This window comes from Sinocyclocheilus rhinocerous, unplaced genomic scaffold (genome assembly GCF_001515625.1).
Source record: "Sinocyclocheilus rhinocerous isolate Xijiao unplaced genomic scaffold, SAMN03320098_v1.1 scaffold2715, whole genome shotgun sequence".
Lineage (NCBI taxonomy): Eukaryota > Metazoa > Chordata > Actinopteri > Cypriniformes > Cyprinidae > Sinocyclocheilus > Sinocyclocheilus rhinocerous.
The window spans coordinates 471,663-491,986 of NW_015667273.1; the positions used below are offsets into that span (position 1 = coordinate 471,663).

The window sequence follows — 20,324 nt, forward strand, 5'->3', positions numbered from 1 at the left end:
CGTGGTTTCAAAGAACAAGCGATACCCGGAATTTATACTGTAGGGATGGTTATTTAATGAAACCCTTTATTGAAATGAAATGAAAAATATTTTGAGATACTAGATTTTTAACTTTCATGAGTTGTAAGCTCTAATCATCAAAATTAATACAAAAAACTTTTGAAATGTTTTACTTTACATGTAATGAATCTAGAATATATGAAAGTTTCACTTTTTGAAATGAGTTACAAAAAAAGATTTTTTCATGGTATTCTAATTTTTTGAGATGCACCTGTATATATATGTGTGTGTATATATACAGTATATATATATATATTATAATAACTGCATTAAAAATAAATACAAAATTACAACAATAATAATATTAACAATAATATTAATAATATTTATATAACAATACTTACATTTGTTTTTGTTTATGCAATTTTGCTTGTATTGTGACATTGGTGGCATTCAAATCAGCAGAATTGTACAGTACATGCAAAAAATTCAAATACTTATGTTTTCAATACTTAACACATGAAACAAAGTTCAGTAAACATAAAATGTAGTTTTTTTGTCACATATGCAGAATGGTTGAGAATGAAGCATGAATTTTGGCTGATGTGCATTTTGGGAAAGTTGTTTGTGATGTTTTGCTTGTTATAACATGGAAGGAAACTTGATTCAGGCTCACTGTAGAAAGGGTGTGTAGATTGTTGTTTTATTGTAACCTTGCTAAACTTTGCTGTTTTCAAGCCGTAATTTCACAAATCTAAATAACAGGATGTGTCACAGCTGTGCGTATGATTTACAGACTTGAGAAGATCTGGGGAGATTAATAAACGTGTTCCCTTAAGTAAAGAAAAAAGTTCTCAGGTTTTTTGTCCTTTAGGGTGTGAAAACAAAATAAAAACTGAAGCCTGCTGTTGAACCACAGATCCAAGATTAATGAAACCTGGAACAGTATGGGCCGTAAAATTTAGCAGAGCATGCGGGACTGAATGTTTCCAGTTTATGAACAAGCACGTGCAGCCTGGGCTGTAAACAAGCAATAAGTGAAATACTGAAGTATTTACACTGCATGACCATAACTGTCATGATCGCTCACTGCTGCTTATCCTATCCAAGCTTCTCTGAAGAGATGACACTAAATGACTACTTGTTATATTCAGTCAATCTGTCAGAGACGAGCAGGTGCAAATCTGTGTCATATTTAATTAAAATAAATGAATCTAGTTAGTATTAGCCCAGAGGCTGAAATTATCCTAAAGGTCATATGGGAAAACTACACTGGAGTTTTTTTTTGTTTATTTGCTGCAGTTTCATGCTCAGATATTTTTTTCCTGAAAGAAATTGGGTTTGTTGCCAAAACTTCTCATGAGAATTGCTGTACAGTAAAGCCTCGCTGACCATGAAAGCCAAGAGGTTTTTATAGGCAGGAAGATAGAAAGTGTGCCACAAAACGGGGACAGAAATCTGTTTTCTATAGAGACAAAGGAGTGTGTTGCCAAAGTTGTGGTTTGCTCAAAAAAAAAAAAAGAATTTACATGAAAGACAAAACCACTAAAAATAGTGAAGCGCTCTGCCTTTTTCCAGAGGAGGATTGAGCTCCAGGCAAAATCACGGCAGAGTTTTAATAAACAATGAACCTGTGTATTCATGTAGCTGCAAATTACCATAAGTTTCTCTTTTGTGTATATTATATGCACACAAAACACATTACCATTCTTGTTTTCTCCCTCTTTTCCTACACATATGCTACTGGTTAGCATACTAGGCCTGTCAAAGACTCTCTGCCAACTGGCTGTTACATGTTTCACGGGTTTTTGAGCCAGCTGTGTGTATATGTGTGTGAGAACGAGAAAGTGGGGCATGGTTTAGCCAGAGAGATGATTGTAAGACCTCTATTGAAACAGCCTGAACATTTCTGTCAGTGAGAATATTTTAGCATAAGTGAAATGTGAGTTCTTGTGTGTTTGTGTTTTGAGAACCAAATCGACCAAATCCATGGATTTGCTAATATTAGTGTAGCAGGGTTATGTGTTTTTGAATTCATACTTAGATTAACATGCATTTGCATCCACTTATGCCAGTGGTTTTTGTGTTTAAGGTCATGGATGAAACCAACACTCAGATCGCCTGGCCGTCCAAACTGAAGATTGGAGCAAAGTCCAAAAAAGGTATACACAACACACAGACAGACAGTAGTTATGGCAGAAGTCACTGTGGTAGTGTACTATGCAAACCTACAATCTGCTCACAAGCGGCTGCCTCTGATGGAGAATTGAGTTGTATCTAGTATCTTGCTGTCTTTCTCAGTTTGTCTTTGTCTCACAGCTTTAAAAAGGTAGTTCACCTAAAGATGAAAATTCTGTCATTTACTCACCTTCATGTTGTTCCTAAACCTGTATGACTTTCTTTCATATGTGGAACACAGATATATTGACAAATGCCTCAGTGTTTTTTTTTTTGTACAGTGAATACATATTGGACCCCAATGGCTTTCCTAATATGGACAAAAACGTTTTCAAAAATTATTTTTGTTTTATGTTCCACAGAAGAAAGAATTTCATACAAGTTTGAAAGACACGAGGGGGAGTAAATTATGGCAAAATAAAATTTTTTAGTGATCTGTTCCTTTAAAGGGGTCATATGATGTTGCTAAAAAGAACATTATTTTGTGTATTTGGTGTAATGAAATGTGTTTATGCGGTTTAAGGTTAAAAAATACATTATTTTCCACATACTGTACATTATTGTTTCTCCTCTATGCCCCGCCTTTCTGAAACACTTCGATTTTTACAAAGCTCATCGGTCTGAAAAGCGAGGTGTGCTGTGATTGGCCAGCTTTCCAGTGCAATATGATTGGCCGAATACCTCAAGCGTGTGATGGAAATGTTACGCCCCATACCATATTGTGATGATGCCCTGTCCGGCCTGAGCAACGATTCAAAAACATGAAAACCCATTATAAACGAGGCATTCGTTGCATCCAGTGGGGACATAATTACGGATTATAATGACTTATACTGTCTTTTTATTCCTCAGCAACCAGCACGGATCAGCTCTAGGCTCTAGGCATGACTAAGTGGATATCGTCCTCTTTTGGAAGGCCAACGCATCATATGACCCCTTTAAGACTTTTGATAGGTACACAACATTGATTTCCCATTTAGGAACTGATCAAAGATTGTTGATGAATGATAAACTACCAACTACCAAAATATTCAGCAGCACAACTGCTTTTAATATTGATAATAAAATTAGTGCTGTCAAACGATTAATCGCATCCAAAATAAAAGTTTTTGTTTACATAATATATGTGTGTGTGTACTGTGTATATTTATTATGTATATATATAAATACACACACATGCATGTATATATTTAAAAATATGTTACATTTATATATTAAATATATTTATATATGATATAAATTATATGAATATAAATATATACATGTAAATATTTTCAAAATATATGATGTATGTGTGTGTGTTTATATATACATAATAAATATACACAATACGCACACATATGTAAACAAAAACTTTTATTTTGGATGCGATTAATTGCGATTAATCGTTTGACAGCACTAATATAATAAGAAATGTTTCTTGAATATCAAATCAGCATATTAGAATGATTTCTGAAGGATCATGTGATACTGAAAACTGCAGTAATGACTGCTGAAAATTCAGCTTTGACATCAAAATAAATGAAAATATATTAAACTATTATATATTAAATTTTCAGACCCAAATTTTTAAATGGTGGTGTATATAAAATGGTAATGTTAATTAGCATCTCATTTTGTAGAGGAGATTAGGTGGAGCAATTCTGTGAGTTCTCTAATTTTCTGTGGCAATAGTTCATACCAAAATGTTGGCTTTCAAAAGCCATAGAACATAATCAGGACCTTAAGGCTTTTTCCTAAATGATTAATGTAAGAGGATCTGGCAACACTAAACACAACTGAATCTACTGTGGGTGAAGAGTGACATGAAACTGGATGGATTAGTAGTTTCTAAAGAATTTAGTGTTCTTTGCTACCTTTAATGTTCCTTATGAATTTAAAAGACAGAGGCCAGATTGCTGTAAATCTCATAAGTCTCATTCAAAAGATGACAGGCTCTTAATTTGTGCTTTTCCATATAATTGATGATGAATGTACATATGAATGTGCTTTTGAGGCTAATATTTCATGAACCTGTTTTTGTGCTTATCTTTATGACTGTGAATGTTTGCACATATTTTTGTGTATGTGGCTCATTGCCACGTGACTGAAAGACGCAAAGAGTGTGTTTTTGGAGGTTCGGATCTCCTTACACTCAGTCATTTTTCTATTTAAAACCCCTAAAGAAATTAATCATAATAATAATCCTGCTTAAAATCACATAACCCCCATAAGATGAAGACAAGTCCTATCAGTAGACTTATGCTGATTTAGTTCACATGGTGCAGGTCACCCAGCCAAATCACTCATCTAAATTGATCATGGCTGACTTGTTTTCAACATTTCTGAAATGATATTGGTAACTGCAATTTTTCGTTTTTGTCTGATGCAACATTCATGCCGCTAAGTCCAGCTGCCATATTGTCTAGTGCAACAAACAAACAAAAATACAGAGTGCATGCCTTGTACCTGCTAAAATCAGTTAATACAGATAATTTATTGGTAATTTGTTTTACATTCAAAGAATTTAAATTTTTTGTTTTTTGTTTCTGACCTTAAAGTACCATGTATCTCAACAGTCATTTACCACAGTTTATTCAGAATCAGTCAATCTTTTCCCTCTCATATATTCTTCTTGATGATGAGCCTAAGATCTCTCTTTTCTTTGTTTTTTTTTCATGCTTTCTGTATCTTCTGTAAAGTCCCCTGTTCATCTTGTTGTAAATAATGGTCAGTGTTTGTGACTCACATTCTAAACTATATTTTACTCTCCCTTGTCTCAAATGCTTTTCTCATTTTCTCTCTATTTTTTCCCTTCTTTCTTTTTTCAACCTCTGTAACAGATGTTATCAATCTGAGAGATGTCTGTTCCACTCTGTCCTGAGTCAGTAAAGCACTTTTAAATGAGGCTGTCTGTCGGACAAAAAAAAAAGTCACTCAGCTGGAGTGTAGAAAGGCCGGACAGTTTGGTTGAGAACAGAAATAAATGACTTGATTGAAGCCATGTCCAAGATACTAACATTCATGATGTTTCATCAGCAAAAAACGAACAAATATCTATATGTGTGTGTATTTTATATGCATATACCAACTCAGTCTCATCTATATGTTGAGCACTTCAAATGAAAGACAGACATTGGCATTGATATCATAACCTCATATATGCACTCATGAACTGTTACATTCCTCACAGACATGCATAGACATTCTCCATTCATAAACATGCTGGCCACACATGCAACCCCACACACACACATGCTGGAGTTGATGACTACCACATGGCAGGAAGAGGATAGTGTTGTGGGCTGGACAAGGAGACCCCTACTGGTGTTACTCTAATACCTCCCCCAATAACAATGTACTTTGTGTGTGTGTGTGTCTAAGACCGTGATCCTTCCTGTTTGATTTCCCCCCTGCTCCTCTAGGCCCAATCCTGAAGTTCGTGGGAGTGTTTTAGGGAGAGTGAGACAGTCAAAGAATATGTGTAGAGAAAAACAGAATTCCAAGACGTTACACTACACAAGCTATTTTTAGAGAGTAGCAGTAAAGCAACTATCTTTCTCATGATGTATGTAAGGGTTGTCTGTGTGGTAAACTGACAGAGAAAAGTGAAACCACTGGTGTTAAAACCGCAGTTGTAGTTTAATTCCTCAAACTGAATGTAAGCATCTTTATTAATGTATGACTTTGTTCTCTTATCCTGCACTCATCTGCTCTCTTCCTCTCCTTCTCACAGATCCACATATTAAGGTCAGCGGAAAAAGGGAAGATGTGCGAGAGGCAAAAGAGAAAATAATGTCCGTTCTTGACACAAAGGTAACTGATAAGCTTATGACTGTCATGGAAAAGTCTGGTCTGTATGGGTTAGCTACAAAAACCTGCTCATCTAAACCAGTATATTTTATTTTTCAGAAAAAAATCTAAACATCTTTAAAAGCTGAATTGCTTAAGAATTTGGGAGAGAATGCTTATTTTTCTTACCCCACCGAGAAATATTTTTTTCTTGTTTTAAGCATAAATATTTCTTGTTTTAAGAATAAATCTGGCAAAATGTCTAGAAAATATTCTATGAAATGTGATAAAGCCAGTCAGAATATATGTCATGTTAAATGTACAGTTATGTAGAGAGAAATGTTTGGCCAATAAGATTTAACTATAGGCAGAACTAGCCAGGCTGTAGAAATAGAAAATACACATTTACATGGAAGATATTCTATCTTAAGTCCTTGAAATACAGACATACACTACCAGCCAAAGGTTTTTGAAGAAGTCTCTTCTGCTCACCAAGCCTGCATTTATTTGATTCAAAGTACAGCAAAAACAGTAACATTTTGAAATATTTTTACTATTTAAAATAACTGTTTTCTATTTGAAAATATTTAAAAATGTAATTTATTCCTGTGACTTCAAAGCTGTATTTTTAGCATCATTACTCCAGTCACATGATCCTTCAGAAATCATTCTAATTTGCTGCTCAAAAAACATTCATTATTTTGTTGAAAACAGCTGAGTAAAATTTTTTCAGGTTTCCTTGATGAATAGAAAATGATCTGAAATGGAAATATTTTGTAACATTATAAATGTCTTTATCATCACTTTTGATCAATGTAAAGCATCCTTGCTAAATAAAAGTATTAATTTCTATAATCCCCCCACCCCCGCCCAAATAAACAAAAAAAATGAATTCTGACTCCAAGCTTTTGAATGATATAGTGTATAATGTTACAAAAGCTTTTTATTTCAGATAAATGCTGATCTTTATATCTTTCTATTCATCAAAGAATCCTAAAAAAAATTGCTTGAATATTGATGATAATAATAATAATAATAATAATAATACAATTGTTTCTTGAACAGTAAATCAGCATATGAGAACATGAGATCATGTGACACTGAAGACTGGAGTAATGATGCTGAAAATTTAGCTTTGATCACAGGAATAAATTACATTTTAAAATATATTCAAATAGAAAGCAGTTATTTTAAATAGTAAAAATATTTCACAATATTACTGCTTTTGCTGTATTTTTGATCAAATAAATGCAGGCTTGGCGAGCAGAAGAAAATTCTTTAAAAAATGTTTTTAAATCGTACTGTTCAATAACTTTTGACTGGTAGTGTATATAAGCCTATTTCTCTTTTGATCAGTTAAATGCACTCTTGCTGAATTGAAGTATTCATTTCTTTTTATAAAAATCTTTCTGACCCCAAACTTTTAAGTGGTAGTGTATCTGAATGCAGTCTTCTTAGAGTTAGGAACAGGATTAAAGGATTTTAATTCAGCCCTAATAGATTTCCATGAATGCTCTGTTGTTTTTCTAAATTGTGGCCTTTGACACCTATAGAGTAATCGTGTGACCCTGAAGATGGACGTCTCACACACGGAGCACTCGCATGTTATTGGGAAAGGAGGGAATAACATCAAACGAGTGATGGAAGAGACGGGCTGTCACATACACTTTCCTGACTCCAATAGGCACAGCCAGGGGGAGAAGAGCAACCAGGTACAGACACACACACACATTTTCAACATTTTATCATACCTATTTTCTAGATGTTCGTTTTTATTTTAGTAAAAGTTCACCCTAAAATGAAAATTCTATCTGTTGCTTATTGTTTTTCAAACCTGTAAGAAGATGTAACTGATAATGTCATTGGTTCTTGCATGTATTGTGACCAATCGTAATTACTTACATTTCCTCACAAAAAAGTAAAAGGAATATAGTGCACAAGTCATAACATTTTATAGCACTTTTTGGTGTTTTAATGTGCAAAAGTCATGGCTTTTATGTTCTATGGACGAAAGAAATGTAGGTTTTAAAAGACATGAGAGTGAATGCATGACAGAATTTGTAATTTTGTGTGAATTATCCTTGCTATGGGAATATGTTTAATTTCTTTTGGAAATTTAGCAAAAAGCACAGCAAATCTCTTCCATCCAGCTAACTATCCAGGAGTGGCTGAACTCTAGCTGAATCATTTTATTGGCTGAGGGACATGAAGCAGTTTGTATTGGCTGGAGGATGAGAACGGTTTGGAGTATGATGGATCTGATTGGCTGTTGGACAGCTCTCAGGTTTAAATAGACTGCTGAGTGGTCTGACGAGGCGTGCAGACAGTTTGGAATGTTAGTAGCGTATACAAGTGCACGCATGGACAAACACGACTTCAGAGCCAAACCAGATGGACTCTCTGAACTGGGCCAAATCACCTGGTTCCAAACCGGGATTAATTCTCGCAGGGCGTGATTAAACGTGTGTTTGTCAGGATGAAATGATGGAAACAAAAAAATAAAACTAGCTGGACTTTAATTAAGGTTTTTTGACTGGCGCACTGCCACACACATACTCCCATTTAATGTTTCGATGGGTAATAAATCAGGTTTCTGGACGTGACACTGTGTCTTATTTAAGCTTAACAAAAATTCTTACAGGATGAGAGAAAGGAATAAACATCTGCACATGTTATGAAGAAAGATCATGAAGTACAATCATTTCTTTGTTTCTATATTTTTCTCTCAGGTGTCAATAGCAGGGCAGCTGACTGGCGTAGAAGCAGCGAGAGTTAAAATACGGGTGAGAATTTGTTTACCTGTGCTTTACAAGCATTCTTTCTTCTTTTTCTGATAAGCGGTAGGCTATTTTAGAAAGGAGCATTTAAAAGATGGAAAAGAGGAATTAGGAAGAATCAATAAATGATGAATAATTCATTGCTATTGTGTGAATAATATGTAATCATGTAATCAATATAAAAGTAACTGTAGTCTGATTACAAGTATTTTAAAATGTAATTTAATCAAATTACAAGTACTTAATTTTTGGGTTCTGATTACATAATCCAGATTACATGTAATCAGTTGCTACCCAGCTCTGGCTACACTGTATATTTTCAGGTATAAATGACCATTTTAGCAAGGATTATATAATAAAAACAATGTCTCCAATATTAAATAATTGTCTTTTATTTGTGATTGTACTACATCCTACACAATTTAAGATATTATCTGTAAAATATTTACTTGTAAATATGCATAACTTTTTCTACCCAGAGTATTAGATGTAAAACCTGAAGAGAAACTCTTTCAGTTAAATTTGAATGTAATTTTACTGAGAATTTTGCCTTAAACCTTCTTTTGAACAATATAAAGGCAAAAGATACACTTAGAAAATACTGAAATATTTTCACAAACCTATATAAATATATTAGGCTATTTAATTAATAACTTTAACCCAGAAAGCCTAAAATGCACTGTTTTTCCGGTCTAATTTTTCACTAGCGCCCCCTTGTGGTCCAGTTTTAAGGAGCCAACCATAGATTAGGAGCTTTATGTGCTGCACCCTAGTGGTTGAAATGTCATCATCATTTGTTCTGTGTTGTCTTTAACCCAAGTGTTGTTTTTCCTCAAAAGCATCATTCTTCCCCATCCTCTCTGTAGGAGCTGTTGCCATTGATGCTGATGTTTGAATGCAGTGGTTTGGTGCAGCATGTGGACTGTAGCTCTCCTGTAGTTCAGCATATCTCCCACACTTACAACGTCTCCATCTCCTTCAAACCTCCCTCCCGTCTCTATGGCAACACCGCCATCGTCCGTGGCAACCAGAACAATGCCAGTGGCGTTAAGGTGAGGCATGAAGTGATAGACTTATAAATGAATACTGCTATTGAAAGAGCTGGATTGTTGGGGATCGTTGTTTTTATTAGCATTATTTTAGCATTTTATTTAATCTATTTTATTATCATGTGTATTAATGTAATATTATACATGATTATGCTTGCATCATTTAAGCAGTGAACTATATGTGGTTACATAATCATATATAGCTCATTTTTATTCCATCTCCTATCCTGAAAAGTGTGTCTTGCAGGATTGACAAAAAATGAGCTCCTAAAACTTGCTGCCTGATTCTTGAAGATAAATTCTTCAAACAGTGGTACAAGAGGATGTGGTGCTGGTCCTTTAAGAGTAACTCTCAACTCATCTGTCCATAAAGCCTATAAAAAATTAGTCTTCATCTATTTCACAATACTTTAGCATGTTATTTTTATTAAGTGAGGGTCATTTTATAGGATTTTTTTACCTAAGCAAAGTCTCTGAGAACCTGACACCTTGCATTTCTGGAGACTCCAGGAAGGTTGCAGTTCTGGAAAATGGTGGCGCTGGAGACTAAATGGTTCCTGATGGTTTTACACCTAATTCTTCACATTAATTCTTAAATCTTTTGCAGTTAACGTGTGTCTTTTCTTCTCCACCTGTTTTTTCTGACCTCGCTGACCCAGTGAGCATTTTGCTGTCCAGTGGTCATGTCTTAACTTTGCAATTTCTGTATTGCATTAGTTTTGAATATTTCTCATGGGGATTTAATAATTTTTGACATCTCAGTCGGAGTTAAACCTCTTTTTTGACTAATTTTATCTGTAAAAGAAAACATGCCTAATAATTCTGCACACCTTAATATAAGGAGTTTTTCACTTCCTGCATTCATGGACAATTACATATTACTTATAAATGATTAAATACAAAATTAATAGTAGTTATTAAGATGGATGTGGTTTAGAATTGGTCAAATGTGCTTGGAAAAAAATATCATCAGAATATCAACATGCCTAATAATTATGCCCGTGGTGTATATAATTTAATGACAATTCTTTGCTGTCACTTTTAGTCAGCAAGAATGTATAACATTTCTTTAAAAAAAAAATCTTACTGACACCAAACTTTGCAAACGGTAGTGTGAAAACCATTTCAAGTGAAAAAATAAATTATAAATGCTTGGTAAAAAGTTTCCAAGACATTTTAATATGATATCTTCAAAATAAAATGGTAAAATCTGAGTTTTTTCCAATCTCCAATCTCCAAAGTGCATGTATTTGACCCCAAAACGATCAAAACCTCCTACTGAAGTTGCATTCATTAGCAGATATGAAATGAGTGGAGCTCCTGAGTAGCAGAAGAACTGAAACTAGGTCATTTCATGAAATGGAGAGATTTAGTTTTCGTATAGAGCTGCCAGAAATTAAACCAAAAACAGCAGCCTCCACCACATAATGGAAGACGTAACAGGAGATGGGTGATGGTTTTATTAGTGTGTGTATGTGTAAGCTCACATGTTGGCATCCCAGTGTATGTGTTTGTGCAAATGCAGATCTATATCAAGTGTGTGCTAACTTATTTGTGTGTGTTTCAGCGCGGTACAGCTTTGTTATTGGAGCACCTCGCTGGGTCTTTGGCCAGCTCAGTGCTGGTCAGCACACAACTGGACATCGCACCCCAGCACCACAACTTCCTTCTGGGCCGCAACGGAGCCAACGTCAAGAACATCTCCCAGCGCACTGGAGCCCACATACACTTCCCCGAGCACAACACACACACTAGCCGCTCAGCCGTCTACATACAGGGCAGCATTGATGCTGTATGTGCGGCTAGACAGCAGCTAATGGTATGGCAACAGTTTGTCTGTATTTTTTCTATTCAGGCTTATGCTCTTTAATTTACTATCTCTCTCCATATTTGTGGCCAATCTGTGAAACAGAACACGTTATGTTGAAAGAGATGAAATTGAGAGCGATGTTTGGATGAGAGTCTCTGTAAGTACTGTCAGATGATGAGACTCATGCTGGGCTGGCTGAAGACCTTGAGGCTTTAGCAACGTGCCCGACCAGAGGGATTTCAAGACACATGCCAAACTTATTCTACTCCTCTGCTCTTGTTTTTTCAAAACAGGAAATGTAGATTTAGCCACGCTGCCACTGCAGACTATAATCTAACCTTAGAGGTCTCATAATAGACGTGCAAAATTACATATTTTCAAAATCAATTAGTCGGTGAATTGCTTCTAGGACTAGCAGACTAATCAGCATTTTATTTTAGTATTATTTATATACTATTGTATAATATTATATTCAGTTTTTTATTTAAACTGAATATCAGTTAAATATTTTTAATATAAGTTTTATTTTTAACTCTATTTTTTAACTTTAAGATTTTTATTTTTATTTATTTTTCTGTTTGAGTAATTTTAGTATTTGAGCTTAATGTTATTTCATTTAGTTGCCAGGTCAAATTTCTCATTTCCATTTAAGCTTCTTTTTTTAAAAATCTAATATATATTTTTTTATTTTACTGCAGCTTTATTTAAATTCATAAAAATGATTTAAAGGAATATTCTGATTTCAAAAGTTACGCTCAGTCAACAGCAATTGAAGACAAAAAATAATTCCCTCGTTCCCTTTATTGGAAAAGCAAAATAACAAAATTGAATTAATTTAATATAAAAATTATATATATATATATATATATATATGTGTGTGTGTGTGTGTGTGTGTGTGTCATTTAATATTATAAGTAATATTAATATAAATAAAAATATTATACATAATATTTATAATAGTCATTAATAATTATGGTGTATTAAAATCTAATAATTATAAATAATATTACATTTAAAAAATAAGCTACTGAATCTGGAACATACCTTTAAGGAAACTTGGTGTAATTAGGCTGGTTTTAGGTTTATAACATACAAAGATGTGTTTTGGGGATTAATTGTATATGTGTGTCTGAATATTTTAGGGCTGTCTGCCATTGGTGTTGCTGTTTGACATTAAGGAGGAGATGGAGGTGGCATCTCAGGTCATCACTACACTTATGGAGCAGCTGGACGTCTTCATCAGTATTAAACCCAAACCAAAACAGCCCAGCAAGGTAATAAATACCCAGCTCTTTTGTGTATATGTGGTACATTTAGCCTCGGTCACTGACAATATGTCTCTTTCTCAGTCTGTGATAGTGAAGAGCGTGGAAAGGAATGCTGGGAGTATGTATGAGGTACGCCAGATCCTGCTGGGACTGGAGTCCAGCTGTGTGCCTCCTCCCATCAAACATGTGGCTGTTAACGGACATGCTCCTGCCTCCCCTCCCCTGATTGGCTCCATTGGACTGGACACCCTAGCTTCAGCTGGACTGAGGCTAAGCACTCTGGGTAATGTAGTTGTATATTTAGATATTTTTTAGATATATTTTATGGCTTCTGTAAGGTACATTTATGATCTAAAAGTAATTTCTTGAATGTGTATTCTAAGCAAGGCCTGTTTATATCAATACAACATACACAGTCCTGCTTTAGCTCTGCAGTCACTATAATTTCTACTGTCTGTGTTGGTAGATTACAACTCACGCTGCCAAGCAGATCCATAATTAGCTACAGCTGTGTGTGTGTGCGTGTGTGTGTGTGTGTGTGTATTTGTGTTTGCCTTTGCCTGTGTTGCACATCCACTCATACACTATTAGGGTGACTTAAAACTGTCCCCTCTGTTGTTCTCAAGACACAAGCCTTGTTGTTCTCATGCACAAATTGTGCATATTTGCAGTACTGTTACATTAAGGATTCATGCCATAATAGTGATTAAAAGTTAACAATCTTGCTGGTAAAAATAGCTTTGTTTCAAAACCTAGCAAGCTTTTTATCTAGGTAAATTTTAGGTATTGAAGGTTAAATTATGTTTCCTTGTAATAAATCTATTTTTAGCCTAATCACGCCTGCATCACAGCCTTTATGGATAAGATAAAAATTAAAAATAAGTAAAAATTAAAAATATTAAAAATAAGTTGCATAATTGTTATTCTTTTAAATCAACCTGTGTGTGTGTGTGTATGTGTGTGTGTGTGTATATATGTATATATATATAATATATATATAGTTTGTTTCATCCAACATTTGTGTAATATACAATTAAGAGTATCAAATTATTAGCTTAGCAGCATGTAACATATCAAAGCAATAATAAAGTCAGGTAACAATGGTATTTAGTGAAATCATGTTACAAAAAATGTTTCAATCAGGTCCAATGAGGCTTATTATCATTAAATAAAACCTAAAGAGCATTTTTTGTTACTGGAAATAAACATTAACTGAAATAAAATAAAATAATAAAATAAAAATAAAATAAAACCTTTTTGAAAATGTAACATTTATCATTTTTGTTTAGTTTAGGTTTAAAATAAAAGTAAATAAGCTAAAACATATATATGCATATAAAAATGACAAAAACACAACAAAATTACTTAACCATTAATTACTAAAAAAAAATATTAACAAAAAGTAAGTCAATGATACTAAAATAACACTGGGTCTAACTGGTATGCTAATTGTTGGCTCTCGACATTTCTTGTGCTGTCTCTGATTTGAAAGTTACATCGGAGCAAAATAAATTCATAATAACTGAACTGTAAACACATTATGGACAAAAATGTTTTTGGTATTTACGTTGCACTCTTTATTTTTTCTCTCTTTTATCAGCTGGTCTTCTAAGGTCGTCTGTCAGCCCCATTCCTAATGGTTCCCCGAACCCAAACTGTGTTCTTAATGGGCACGGCTCTGTGTTAAACATTCAGAACGGAGCAGTGAACAACTCACAGCACATTCATACACCCTCACATACACCTGCTCACACACATTCACATGCTACTGGTCACACAGCTTCACTTTGGGCCAGTGCGCTCAGTTCAACAGCTAACACAGCAGGTGAGTGTGTGCTCTTTTCAGCCACATATTTTATATGTGTGTGTTACATAACCCTCTCACTCTGTCCCTGGCTCAGGGTTCTCCACAGACTTGATGCTGCAGTCAGTGTCTCAGTCGACTCTCGGTGGTCTTCTGCTCTCTGGGGTCCAGAGTCAAGCACACACTCACACACCGCCCCCTCCACCTGGACTCGCACCAATACACAAACCAGCCAGTGCAGAACATCTCAACGGACATGTGAGAAACTTCATCAAAGTTACTAAACTGCATACGTAGGCAAAATTTTTTAGGCATTATAGATTAAAATATGCTGCCTTTTAAGATAAGTTTTTATGGCCAAAATCAAGGCAGTGTCATATGTGTCCTTTATTGATAAGGCGATGCCAAAATGAGTGCATCTGTTTTATTTTAAACAAATTATTCTTCCCGCGTGTGTTTCTGCTGGATGTTGCAGCTCGCCAGTTCTATGTACAGTCGAATCTCCTCTGTATCGCTGAACTCCGCCCACTGTGACACATCCCAGGAAGTCATTGGACACTCCCAATCAGAATCTATTTCCAATAAATCTGCAGATGAAGGTATAAAACAAACTTTTTATACATGATATGGACAAAAGTATTGGCGCACCTGACATTGCACCAATAGATACTTTAATGACATCACATTCTAAATACATAGATATTAATAATGGAGTAGGGCCCTATGAAAAAATATAATTTTTTTCCCAAATTCCGTTTTATTTTTTCCAAGTTCTATTTTTTCCGTTTTAATTTTTCTTTTATTCTGTGTTTTCGATTAATTTTCTGGATTCCATTTGAATGGTTTCATAAAATTTTTTAATAATCAAAAGCATATCTAAATAATTGATTTTATATTTAAATTTAAAATAATTATTTATTTATTCTTTCTTTGTTTTCAGAAATATTGTGTTGTGCATTTACATTTTAAATAAATTCTGGTAAATAATTTTTCTGGTAAATATTCTTTTAAAATAAAATAAATAATAAAAAAAATAATAATTATAGTATAGTATTAGTACTGTCATTACTTTAAGTAATATAGTTATGTCACAGTTTCTTCAAGTTAAACCAAGCTTTTATTTTGACGGGTTGTTATGAAGACCTGTAAGTTTCTCGGTTTATATGATATGATAGTTTTTCTCAAAAGAAACGGTGAAATGCTCATGAAGTGACTCTCAGAGCAGTTCTAGAGATTATGTTTATGTGTTCATGAACTCATATACTGAGGCGGCAGAGAGGCGGCTGAAAACACTGCAAGCGTCATGCACCCTTCAGTATGTGTGTAGTAAACAAAACGTCTGCACCATTCATTCACACAGAGACACGCAGAACATGCAGCATTCATATTTAAATAGTACTCTACGGCTTAATATTCACCAACACTAGTCCATATTTTGATTTATGTGTACTGACCTACTTTTGATTTATTCATCTAAAATTTAGCAAAATCCGTGACATTCCGCGTTATACAGTAAAATTCTGATTTTATAACTGGATTCCGTGATTCCGTCCGTGTTTTCCGCATCGCAGAAATCATAGGGCCTTAATATAACAGCTTCCACTTTTCTGGGAAGGCTTTCCACAAGATTTTATAGTGTTTCTGTGGAAATGTTTGCCTATTCATCCAGTAGAGCATTTGTGAGGTCAGGCACAAGACGTCCTGGCTCTCAATCTCCGTTCCAGGTGTTTGAAGGGGTTGAGGTCAGGGCTCTGTGCGGCCCAGTCAATTTATTTCACACAAGACTCATCCAATAATTTAGGGCACAGTTATGCACAGTCATGGCCTTCCCTAAACTGTTCCCACAAATTTGGAAGCATAGCATTGTCCAAAATGTTTTTTGAAATGTTCTGAAGCATTAACATGTCCCCTCAAAAGTAGGGGGCCTAGCCCAACCCCTGAGAAACAGCCCCATACCATTATCCCTCTTCTATCAAACTTTATAGTTGGCCCAGTACAGTCGGCATGTAATGACATTTTCTGCAACCCTAATTCACTGTGCACAGTATTAATGCATTATACTGTTATTCCACTATTTATCTGTGTATCAGGCTCAGATACATTTGTTGAAGTGGGCATGCCCAGAAGCCCGTCTCACTCAGCCAATGGGAGTGAACTGAAGCAGATGCTGGCCTCTTGCACTGTGTCATCAGGAAAACGACAAACGGTGGAACTTCTGCAGAGAACCAAGAACTCACTTCTTCAGTATGTTTAATCATAAAATGACCTTACATCATCATGGCAATTCAGTTATGTTTTTTTATTTATGGTTATACTGCAGCTGTAACATGCTCCTTAAATGTTCTTTGTGTGTGTGTGTGTGTGTGTGTGTGTGCAGTGTTGAGTGCGTGTTGGCCGATTCTGATAGTGAGAATCCAGTGGCTGACAAAAGAGCACCAGGAAGCGAGAGAGCTGCAGAAAGACGACTTGCACCACATATGCAGGTTTATATACACATGCACACACGTTGCACTCACATACAAGTGTACACAAACTAAAACATTTTCACACATATTCACACTGTCATTGTTTATCAATGTTTTTCAGGCTTTTGACTATGAGAAAAAGAAGCTACTGGCCACTAAAGGTGAGCATAGACTTGATCTCTTAATTTAACATCCTAATGTGAAATAGACATAAAATAACATCTGAATATAAGATCACTAGTTAGGTTGTGGTTAAACAATTGTGTTGTTTTTGTATAGCCATGCTGAAGAAGCCAGTTGAGACGGAGATTCGAACCCCCACAAATACCTGGAGCGGGTTGGGTTTCTCTAAATCAATGCCAGCGGAGAGCATAAAAGAGCTGCGCAGGGCACACCATGTGCCGTATAAACCCAGCATAAGCACTACTTATGAGGTACAAACTCACCGGTGCAGCATAAATCTAGTTGTTTATATGAAGCTGTTCTCTTCAAAAATGATTAGAAAAAGCAGGGTTTCAAAGTTGCTTTTTGTGTATATGGTTTCAGGACTCTCATCTCTCTGTCTCACACTCTGGGAGTCATGAAGGTTTGGGTAATGACACCAAATCCGGTAATTGGGGGGATTTGAATGGGAACGTTAACATCAATGGAAACGGACTGCCAGGAAATTCTGAATTTTCCCCTGCTGTCAGCAGCCCAAAGAGAATCAAGAACAAATCTTGTAAGACTAAAGATTTTGCACTTCGAAACACAAAGCAATAAATTTACTGCCTACTGATTAGTTGTGTCTTAAACTTTATTTGTGTGTTTGGGTCAGTAGGTGAGCAGTATCTCAGCAGCAGTAATTATATGGACAGTATCTCTATGTCTGGCAGCAATGGCTGCTCTCTCAGTTCATCTTTCAAAGGAACAGATCTCCCTGAGCTGTTCAGCAAACTCGGTCTCGGCAAATACACAGACATCTTCCAGCAGCAGGAGGTAATTCATTAATTCATTGTTTGAGGAATGAATTTAGATTTGGATGCGTCTGCAATCATCACTCAAAAAATGTTAACGAAGTGTTCATTTTTTATATTAAAATGTGTTGGTAAAATATATATTTAGGCAGATATTGATATTTACATAGTGTCATATTGGTGCATTAAAATAAAATGATTAAATATTATTCTTTCTTGTGTTCATTTAGTACAAGCAGTGTGGAAAACATGCCTTGATTATTTTGAGTAATTTTTTTAATTGCATAAACATTTCAAATCTATAAGTAAGGAAATAAATTAAGACGCTTTGCTAGTTCACCTTGCAAGCACTGTAATTGGAAAAATGTGGATTAGTGGATTTATTTGTAGGTTTTGTAAATGTTAATGTATATGAGTATGTCTGTGTTATGGTCTAATAGATTGATCTGCAAACATTTGTCACACTAACGGATCCAGACCTAAGGGAACTGGGAATCACAACATTTGGTGCTCGCCGGAAAATGTTACTGGCCATCTCAGGTCAGTAAGCTTTGTGTTTATATCTAAGCTACAGATCAACAGGAAAAAAAAGATAAACCAAAATAAAGGATGTGGAAAGAATAGGATGGGATGTCACTGCTTTGTAAAGTAAGCAATTTCTTCCAAGATGACCTTTCATAGATTCGCAGTCTATATAAAATTGGAATACTATATAGTATCTTTACTCCGAACATAGTGAGCAGCCTACCTAGACATCGCTTAAAAATGCTGTCATCATTTACTTGTGTGTGATGTGTGTTGGTGACTGTTAAAAGAGTATCTACCTATGTAGAGTGTTTCAAATAAGTAACTTATAAATTTCCACTTTAGTTAGGATGCTGCCTTAGAATACAGCTGCCTATATGTAGGGAGAGCTGCAGCTCATTAGGTTTAGGAACAAAGCTCATGTGTTTACTTAACGGATTACTGATGATATTTGAATGTCTCCTCAGAGCTGAATAAGAGCAGGAGGAAGCTCTTTGAGACGCCCAACATTTGCTCCTCCTTCCTAGAAGGCGGGGCCAGCGGTCGTCTGTCGCGCCAGTTCCACTCGGACATGGCGAGCATCAGTGGTCGCTGGTGATCTCTTACCTGTGGGAATGTGGACCACAAACCACTTCATACTGGACTGGACTGATTGATACAGAAAGGCATAAAGTGATGCAGATTCTCTCACATCTAAAAAAAAATGTGGGGAGATGTTATTAAGTTTGCTTTTTGTGCCTAAAATATATGGAAGGGAATTTATTCATTATTGTTAAGCGAATGTGCCATTAATGTTGTCTTGCATTTACTCTGGGTGAACAGGCAAAGCACAGAGTTAAAAACTAACCGTACTGTTAGCAAGAGCGCTTCAGTATTGGTGTCTAGCACTTTAATCTGTAAACTCTGCTGTTTTTGCCGGTAGGTTGTATGCAGTGTCTGTCTTTTGTAACATCGGACTGTCCAGTGTCAGAGCCAAACACGTGCACTTATTTAGCAGGTATTTCCAGATCACACACAAAGGTCATCTGCTTGGTAATCACAACAAGCTGATGCTCATGTTCAGTTTAATTACTCATTGGTCATTGTGGTATTGTCGTATTTTAAATCTATTTTATTTTATAGTTTCATTATGTTCTCATATTTTATGTTAATCTTTTAAAAGGCATTATCAGTTTACTTTTTTATTGTTTTGGTTCTTTTTTGTTTTTATTGTTTAATCTGTGGTCTGATTTGTCAGAACGTGTAATAGTCATCTCAAACAGATGTCAGTCATTTTTGGTGTAAATGAAGTCTTTTCTGAAGGAATAGGGTTGGAAATATCCATAAAATTCCACTGATTTGTTTAGCAAAATCTGTTTAATCAGTATTTACATTTTACGTGTAGCACAGACATCAGATTTAAGATGCATTAGGTACTTTTCTAGTCTAAGTGGAGTGTTTGTTGAAAGTTTGATGTTGGCATTTACAGTATAATGGGATATGTTTCCTTCGTACGTGCAAACGTTATGTATCTGGCAGGTGTTTTTCAGGTTTGTGTGCATAAGTATGTATGTTTGTACTTATCCTTTTCTCATAGCTCAGCCATAAATTAAACTCAAGGGCTACTGTTGATAAATTTCTGATTTTTCAAATACTTGTTTTTGACCAGCAATTACTTTTTTTAATCATTCTGTAAAGTTTTATTTGTTGTTCTTCTTTTTCAACCTGACCGTGTATATCAA

At 35.2% G+C, this 20,324-nt stretch overlaps 1 protein-coding gene across 2 annotated transcripts in view; it reads left to right on the plus strand.

Annotated features, from left to right (window-relative positions):
• The window catches only part of LOC107733549 (protein bicaudal C homolog 1-B-like), a 36,838-nt gene extending 17,138 nt beyond the window's left edge, over positions 1-19,700 (plus strand). The window contains exons 3-21 of one of the 2 annotated variants that reach the window (XM_016545216.1): positions 2,093-2,162; positions 5,894-5,973; positions 7,503-7,661; positions 8,679-8,732; positions 9,593-9,778; positions 11,343-11,594; positions 12,728-12,859; positions 12,935-13,136; positions 14,454-14,678; positions 14,755-14,915; positions 15,133-15,256; positions 16,748-16,901; positions 17,035-17,140; positions 17,244-17,283; positions 17,402-17,556; positions 17,669-17,843; positions 17,940-18,100; positions 18,519-18,618; positions 19,071-19,700. In XM_016545216.1, coding sequence (XP_016400702.1) covers positions 2,093-2,162; positions 5,894-5,973; positions 7,503-7,661; positions 8,679-8,732; positions 9,593-9,778; positions 11,343-11,594; positions 12,728-12,859; positions 12,935-13,136; positions 14,454-14,678; positions 14,755-14,915; positions 15,133-15,256; positions 16,748-16,901; positions 17,035-17,140; positions 17,244-17,283; positions 17,402-17,556; positions 17,669-17,843; positions 17,940-18,100; positions 18,519-18,618; positions 19,071-19,201 — 2,667 coding nt within the window. In that variant the 3' untranslated portion in view covers positions 19,202-19,700. The remainder of the gene's footprint in view (positions 1-2,092; positions 2,163-5,893; positions 5,974-7,502; positions 7,662-8,678; positions 8,733-9,592; positions 9,779-11,342; positions 11,595-12,727; positions 12,860-12,934; positions 13,137-14,453; positions 14,679-14,754; positions 14,916-15,132; positions 15,257-16,747; positions 16,902-17,034; positions 17,141-17,243; positions 17,284-17,401; positions 17,557-17,668; positions 17,844-17,939; positions 18,101-18,518; positions 18,619-19,070) is intronic. The other variant, XM_016545217.1, reaches the window with a different exon arrangement.
• Positions 19,701-20,324: the final 624 nt, after the last annotated feature.